Raw genomic sequence first — 8,833 nt, forward strand, 5'->3', positions numbered from 1 at the left:
CTACTACAGGACGAAACGTTAATAGTTACTTGTTAATTACATAATTAATTAGTACATAATATATATATATATATATTATTGTATATGTATTTATTATTATATTATATATTATTTATATATATATGTGTGTGTGTGTGTATGTATATATATATGTGTATGTATATATGTATGTATATGTATATATATATATATAGATATATGTATATATATAGATCAGACATATACGTATTGATAGGCACGAAACATTTGTAGACCCATAGAGGTAGTTGGATGCATAAACAATGTATTATACATGCCACGCGACGTGAAATGTGATAGGAAATGGCGCAATACTTATTAGTTAACGATGGTTTAAACTAAATGTATTATGCTTACAAATAAGACAGGCTCGTAAGTTATAGATTAATGTGAAATTATAACTGAAGTAATTAGATATAATAAAATGCAAAATGCCAAGACCTATATTCTAAAACGGTTAATATATTTATATATATGTGTGTGTGTGTGTGTACGTATAACGTAATAATAGATAATACCAGAGCTGTATACATACATAGAATAGGTCAGTGTGTGTGTGTATGTATGTATATATATATATATATTATGGATATATATAGATATATATATATATATTATACTTATATATATATGTACGTGTGTATGTATGTGTGTATGTATGTATGCATATATGTATGTTTGTTTGTTTGTTCGTTCGTTTGTATGTATGTATGTATGTATATGTATGTATATGTATGTATATGTACCAGTATTCATATATACAGCTTCCAAAAGAATCACCACCCTATAATAACACCATCTCTCTCTGTTTACAGCGTAACGCGGATTATTAACGAGTACAACTCAGACCCAAGGCAGGTGCTGCAAATCGTAGAAGCGCGCAAGCAATGGATTGATCAGGATAACCATCCCTACTACTACCCCGAATGCCTGACGGAAGAATCGTATCAAACGTACGGTATTGTGTACCGTATTCATGCTTATATTTATTTATGACGAATTTGTCATTGGATCAGTATACAACGCCGTGAGCTTGGAGGGAGTTGTGTTTGTGTGTGTACCTTCAAAAAAGATATATATCTATATATACATATATATATATATATGTGTGTGTGTGTGTAGATATATATGTATATGTATATATATATATATGTGTGTGTGTGTGTGTGTGTGTATATATTATTTGTGTTTGTCGTAAATCATTACTGTCTCAGCTCTGGCATTCTCTGATATTTGATATGCAGCTGGAAGGGGTTGGAAAACGCAGAAATAGATCTCATTGAGCGCCACATCAAAAGCAATGGGCTAGACTACATCAACATGGTCGCCAGAGATGAGGTACGCGTTGTTTAGGGTTTTGGGGTTTTCGTTCGGCCACTTCAGAATAATAGAGTTTGGCGAACTTCAAGTTGCTTGGATCATAGTTTACTTGTGTGTATGATGTATTTGTTCTGTGAAATTATCTGTAGTCTTTATGTTGAGGGAGTGGTTGCAGTTCGTGATAGGCTTCTTCTTCCTTGACCAATGCGCAGTTTTTTTTTTGATGATTTGATAAATATCGAGCGCATGTGTCGTCTCTGTGAACTAACTTGTAGTCTTTATGATGTTATATATATGTGTGTGTGTGTGTGTATGTATATGTATGTATATGTGTATATATATATATACATATATATATATTAATACATATATATTTATATATATATATTGCAGTTTGAGATTGGCTTCAACTTTCTAGTCCGTTGTGCAGTTTCTTTGATATCTAGATAGATGTCCTGCGCTCATACTTCGTATGACCCAACAGCTCACACTGTTCTCTTCGGATTCGACTTGCCTGAGTCATATCTTATGTTGTATTCGTTCGACTACTGTAGCATTCTTCTACCTACCATGATGTACCGTATTCTATGTACTAGAACCTACTCTCTGGACCTATAGTTGTCTCCTCTGTCCATTGTATGACCTCTCGACTATCTTGTGCATCACTGAACTCACTTTATTTTTGACTCTCGCACCTCCGCAGCTGGTGCATGAGGCTATGGTCGTACCTGATATTGAACCTCTGGCACCGTTCACAGCCATACTTCACCTGACAGTCCTCGAGGTACGATACAAAAGACCCATATGTATGTATGTGTGTGTGTGTGTAATCATGTATGTGTGTATGCATGTATGCACATATATATATATATGTGTGTGTGTGTGTATGTCTGTCTGTATGTATGTATGTATATACATATATATATATATATATATATTTAAAATGTATGTATGTAAGTATGCATATATATATATATATCCCTACAAACACTTACAAGTGAATGCGATTATACGTTTTTTTTTCATGCCGCCTACTGTATACCGATACCTTTTGTTGCAACAATACTTTACGCCATTGCATATGACGTACATCTTGTTCTATTAACGCGTGTATGCCTTAAAAGACATCGTACTCTATTCTGGTGACGTGGCCCTATGGCAGATGGCGTTCTATAAATAGAACGCCACATGCTGATGGAGTTCTTCAAATAGACACAGCACACGCACCCAAGATACTATAAAGCCCTGCTGTGCTTGTGGTTCTCTTGGCCACCAATCTGTGGCGCGTGTGCGTATCAGTGTAGTGACTGCAGCGTTATCTGATGTGTCACTCCCAGGGTTTGTAGGGTGCAGGGTGTACTGTACTGTGTGCGGTTCCGCCCACTCAGAACCAGTAAAAGACTGGACGGTTGATACTCGCATGTATCTGCGTGAATATGTGCTTGTGAGCGTGGGGTCGTTCTAAGCGTGCGTGTGCACGTGCTCCACTACACTAAGCTTGACCTACACACCTCTTCGTCGCATGGTGGACCGGCGATAACCTGTGTGTGCCTGTGTTGTAAAGTTGGTTAACGCGTGACTCAGAATCTACCATGGGGAGCATAGACACACTCCTTTTCTTAAGCGAGGTCAGGTAGTCTTCATATAAATAGCTTGGTGTATGTACACTAGTAGGGAGTTCAGTGTTCACTCATCACAAACCTGGGGGGGGGGGGTTTGCGCTCGACTCTGCACCACTCAGTTGGAGAATGCCAAGAAGTGCAAGTCGCCGTACGTGCAGATCAGGATTCGTAATACGAAGCTCAGAACTGACACCGTCGAATACGACAGGTGAGACAATGGGACTGGTGCCTGCGTGAGTTACTTGTGTTGGATAAACGAGCACGCGGACACTGCTGCAGCACAACACTATAAGGTTCAGGTTTACGTATGAACCCAACATGTAGATTTGTTTGCATATACATAGATTTAGATATATATATATATATGCATATACATAGATTTAGATATATATATATATTTATATATGTGTATGTATATATATATGTGTGTGTGTGTGTGTGTGTGTGTGTTCGTGTATATATGCCAACCTACCTATGTATCTATCTATCTTTTTATCCATCTATCCACCAATGTATATATATATATGTGTGTGTGTGTGTGTGTATATATATGTGTGTGTGTGTGTATATATATATATGTGTGTGTGAGTGTGTGTGTGTATATATGTACAACTATTTATCAATCACTCTTCAATTCTTCCGTGACAGTGCTGGTAAACGAGCTACGTGGTCAGGCGACGATGCACTTGAGTTCATTGCAGACGACGCCGCTGCACCCATGGAATTACAGGTAAGGTTAGCCTCGTGCTCATACGCAACCTATATAGGGAATGTATAAATGTGTCATATCTAAATATATATAGGTATATATGTATATATATATATATATATATATCTCCTATAGAGGAGGGTCTCGTACGCTGGTTCTGCACCATCTCTTTGTGTTGCTTTCATGCGGGCTCTACGGCCTCATATGTTGTAGTTGGGACGTAGGATCATTAGGATGGATTCCCTTGACCCCAAACTATCACTCCTCAAGGCCATGGGGCGACTATTAGGTGCATACCAGCCCGATGTGTTTGTGCATAAACGTTTCGAATATACGTTTGAGTTGTTTATTTTGTTCTTGTGCAGCCACACTGCACGTCTTCTGTTTTTGCGGTGTGTGGTTATGGGTTGCGTATAGGACCGAACATCTTTTTGTTGTGTCCACCATGCGCTATCATTTATTCGCCATATATATATATATGTGTGTGTGTGTGTGTGTGTGTGTATCCTACTGTACTTACGAGTGATTGCAGGTCTATGTTGCGAAGGGCATGGGCCCATCACTGCCTATACCACTCTTGCAAGAAAAACAATACTGGCTTCTATATATTGAAGCAAAAGAAACGCATTGAGTTACATATAGCGAATGTCCATGGACCATCCTGGATCAAATGTCCTATCTTTAGGTGTAGCATGGGTGGATCAAATGTCTTCAAATGACGTATGCCCCCCTGCCACAATGACCAAGCACACTGCCGATCGCCTGCACCCACTCCACGCACCTGGGGAATGTCCTTCTGGCGAGAGATTATCACACAACGTGCTTGAGTGTGTGAGTACATGCATGAATAGATACGCGTACGCAGACACATACGCAAAGATGCAGAGTCTTACTGATGGAGATGGCATATAGCGCACGAACACACACACATATATATTTATGCGCCTGTATGTCTTTTCGAATGCACGTGCTTTCCTCATTCAACCTTATGGGTATTCAAATGAGTACTTCTGAGTTTCTGTACTTATGTGCTTATGTCTGCTGATGTGTACTACTAAGTTTCTGTGCGTATGTACTTATGTGCACCTATGTATTTGTCTCTAAATGATGCACAGGTGTATGAGGAGACAGAGGGGGTTGAGTCCTCGTTCCGTAAATTACTGGGAAAGTTGAGTATGCCAATCCATGAAGTCATGCGTATGAACGCCGACGCTTTAGGTGTGTTGCAATATTTAGTATTATTCCTTAGGCCAAAGCCTGTATTGATTGCTCAATTTTCCTTGCATGCTTTACAGACGTGTACGTAAACACGCAAACACACACACATTCATATATTTATTTATATATGTATATGTGTATATATATATATATATATATATATTCATGTATATATAAATTTATATGCATGCATGTATATATATAAATCAATATATATATATATATATTATACTATATTATTTTATATATATATTCATATATTCATATGTATATAAGTATATATATATATATATATATATATATATATATATATATATATATATATGCATGTATATATATATATGTGTGTGTGTGTGTATTTATTTATATATATACATATATATATATGTATATATATATATATATATACATATATAATAGAGATATATGCATGCATGCATGCATGCATGCATGGTATATATATATATCTATAAATATATATATTATATTATATATATTCATATGTATATATGTATATATATATATGTGTGTGTATGCATGTATGTATGCATGTATGCATGCATATATATATATATAATATATATATATATGTGTGTGTGTGTGTATTTATTTATTTTATATATGTTTATATATATATATCTATATATATATAGTGATTAATTGATTGATTGATTGATATAAAGATACATATGTGGGTAGTTTGGATATGCAACATATATATATATATATTGATTAATTGATTGATTGATATAAAGATACATGTGTGGGTAGTTTGGTTACTCTTTTTTTGTATCATATCCATATTGCTATTCCAATCAGAGACGGACACCCGGTGGTTTGACCTGTTTCCTATTGGGCGTGTACGTATGCGTGTGGAATGTCTCTGCGAGCCTATGGTAACTGGCCTGTATAAGAGTGGCAATACAGATGTGTACTTCGACGAATCCTGGCACGCGAGGTATATATATGTGTGTGTGTGTGTTTGTGTATGTGTTTGCGTTTCTGTCTCTTATTCGGTGTTTTCGCGAAATTGTTTATTCACGTGTTTATGTGCATTAGTGTCATGGCTGTAATTTGTAAAGGAGTATGTACAGGTGGGTACATATTTATATATATATAAATGTGTGTGTGTGTGAGTGTGTGTATACTTATATATATGTATATAGATATATCGATATATGTATATATATCGATATATTTATATATACATATATATATGTTTGTGTGTGTGTAAGTGTATATATATGTATGTATGTATGCATGTATGTACATATATATATGTATATATATATGTGTGTCTGTGTGTGTATGTCTCGCTCTCTCTCTGTGTGTGTGCGTTTGCCTGTGCTGGTGTTTCGTCTGTGTGACCAACTACGTATAGTAAAAAAATAGTAAGTTAAATTGTCTCCAATAGTAGATCCGAGAAGCACTTGTCCTGAGAATCGGGATCAATTAATAACTGGGCTGGTTTAATACAACCATAGCACCTAGGAGTGGTTGATACAGAACCAGCACATATATGTCTATCGGTTGACGTACAGATATACAATATCATAAGTCATACGTGTTTTAGTCTGCCGCATCTCTCAGTCGTACACGACATTGCACCCATTTGCTTTTAAACCCCTAAACCCCTTATTAAACCCATTTGTTGTCAAACGGGGCCGTGTTGGTTAATCTCAGGACGAACAGCGCATTTCATTCCTCTGAAGCAGCTATTGATAGAATACACACAGTGATGTTCATACTCGTGTGAAAAATATATCAATTCATACACTTAGCAGCTATTGGTAGAATATACACAGTGATGTTCATACTCGGGTGAGAAATATACGAATTCATACACTTCGCAGCTATTTATATAATACATACAGTGACGTTCCTACTCGGGTGAGAAATATATCAATTCATACACTTAGCAGCTATTTATATAATACACACAGTGACGTTCCTACTCGTGTGAGAAATATACGAATTCATACACTTCGCAGCTATTTATATAATACATACAGTGACGTTCTTACTCGTGTGAGAAATATATCAATTCATACACTTAGCAGCTATTTATAGAATACACTCAGTGATGTTCCTACTCGTGTGAGAAATATATCAATTCATACACTTAAGGAGTCAAGTGGGTCTACCGAGTCACACTTGATTTATTTCGCTGTTTAAAGCATCTATTCATAGGCATGGGCATTTGGCTGATCTCTTCTAAGATGCGAACAATTGTCGGTCGACGTTTACGTTTTCCGCCTCGTTCCATATTCAACTCTGATGTTATTAGTGCCGAGAAATGATACACGCGTATACTCTTCTGTGTTGGAGTGGCTTACGGTGTACTCGTCTGTTAGAGCTATGTATTGTATCTACCTTTCAACAACAGGTATCTGGTAGCCTCACAGATAGGTGGGCAAGTGTCGTTCGACTTCTTTGCGCCCGACTCGCAGACGGTCAAGGCAGTCCTGACCAATAATGAACGCACCGCGTCTCCTCTAGCAAAGACTGTATCACCACTTGAAGTGGTATGCTCATATATATATATATGTATGTGTATATATATATATATATATACATATATACACATACATGTATATATATATATAATATATACATATATAGTAAAGATATATATATAAAGATATAGATATGTACATATATATATATATATATATTTATATACTTATATTTATATACTTATATATATGTATATATGTATAGCGAAGATCACATATATATATGTGTGTGTGTGTATCTCTGTGTGTGTGTGTGGATGTCTATATATATGTGTGTGTGTGTTTTTGCATGTATATATATGTGTGTGTATATATGTATGTATGTATGTATATAAATAGATAGATTGCTGAATATATGGATCTATAGATATGTATATACGTGCAAATATATATATATATATATTAGTGAGGTTTTAGTGTATAATAGTTTGTAGAAATAGATACAGATATTGATTGATAATGCGATACATCTTTCTACTTTTATATATATACATATATAAATATATATATATGTGTATGTGTGTAATATATATATATGAATGTATGTATATATGTATATGTATTATTATAATACATATATACTAATTATATTATTATTTATGATTATATTATTATTATTATATATGTTTATGTATGTGTATGTGTATATGTTTATACATAGGGATATATATATGTGTGTGTATGTATATATATATATTTACATATTATATATTATATATTATATATATATATACATATAGGAGTATAGAAGTATAGAAGTATACTTTACATATATGAATATATGTATATGTATATATATGTGTATATATATATATATTGCAGCAACTTGTTCATTTATATATACCTACAATCACCTACAACTGTCGATTTACACCCCCTTGTACGCACAAATATGTACAATTAAATACAATTACCTATTGATGCCTCCTTATACGTTCAATTATCAACTGACAGCCGCAAGAGACAGCTTTGTCGGCCGGGGAAACTAAAGCGCCTCTAGTGAAATCTAAATCCAAGGACGGCGAAAGCGCGAAGTCAGAAACTTCCGACGATACAGGTATCTATACTATAGGTCGCATATCAGTTTACAATTAATTATACCTGTGTAATTATATCCCTAAGAATGCGGGTACATTTATAAGTATATATATAAAAGTCATTCAACCCTGGGTAGCTGATGAGGTATATGACTATTTTAATGAACGTGTATATCAATATGTAGATATAGCATGGTGAATTAAAACATTCAGTTGACTACAGTAGTGATTTTGACGTCCATAATTCTGTTGTATGTATAGACATATATGTATATATTAATACATATAAATATACTATATATATATATATATATATAGATACATATATATATATATATATAGTATATATATACTATATATATATATATATATTATATATATATATGTGTGTGT

At 34.6% G+C, this 8,833-nt stretch overlaps 1 protein-coding gene across 1 annotated transcript in view; it reads left to right on the forward strand.

The window, feature by feature from the left end:
• The window catches only part of SARC_00555 (hypothetical protein), a gene marked incomplete at its 3' end in the record, with an annotated part of 40,017 nt that overhangs the window by 12,979 nt on the left and 18,205 nt on the right, over window positions 1-8,833 (forward strand). Inside the window, exons 18-26 of the mRNA XM_014305740.1 lie at window positions 877-971; window positions 1,263-1,356; window positions 2,042-2,122; window positions 3,080-3,168; window positions 3,609-3,690; window positions 4,785-4,887; window positions 5,707-5,845; window positions 7,274-7,412; window positions 8,358-8,460. Coding sequence (XP_014161215.1) covers window positions 877-971; window positions 1,263-1,356; window positions 2,042-2,122; window positions 3,080-3,168; window positions 3,609-3,690; window positions 4,785-4,887; window positions 5,707-5,845; window positions 7,274-7,412; window positions 8,358-8,460 — 925 coding nt within the window. The remainder of the gene's footprint in view (window positions 1-876; window positions 972-1,262; window positions 1,357-2,041; window positions 2,123-3,079; window positions 3,169-3,608; window positions 3,691-4,784; window positions 4,888-5,706; window positions 5,846-7,273; window positions 7,413-8,357; window positions 8,461-8,833) is intronic.

This window comes from Sphaeroforma arctica (assembly GCF_001186125.1).
Source record: "Sphaeroforma arctica JP610 unplaced genomic scaffold supercont1.18, whole genome shotgun sequence".
NCBI classification, from domain to species: Eukaryota; class Ichthyosporea; order Ichthyophonida; genus Sphaeroforma; species Sphaeroforma arctica.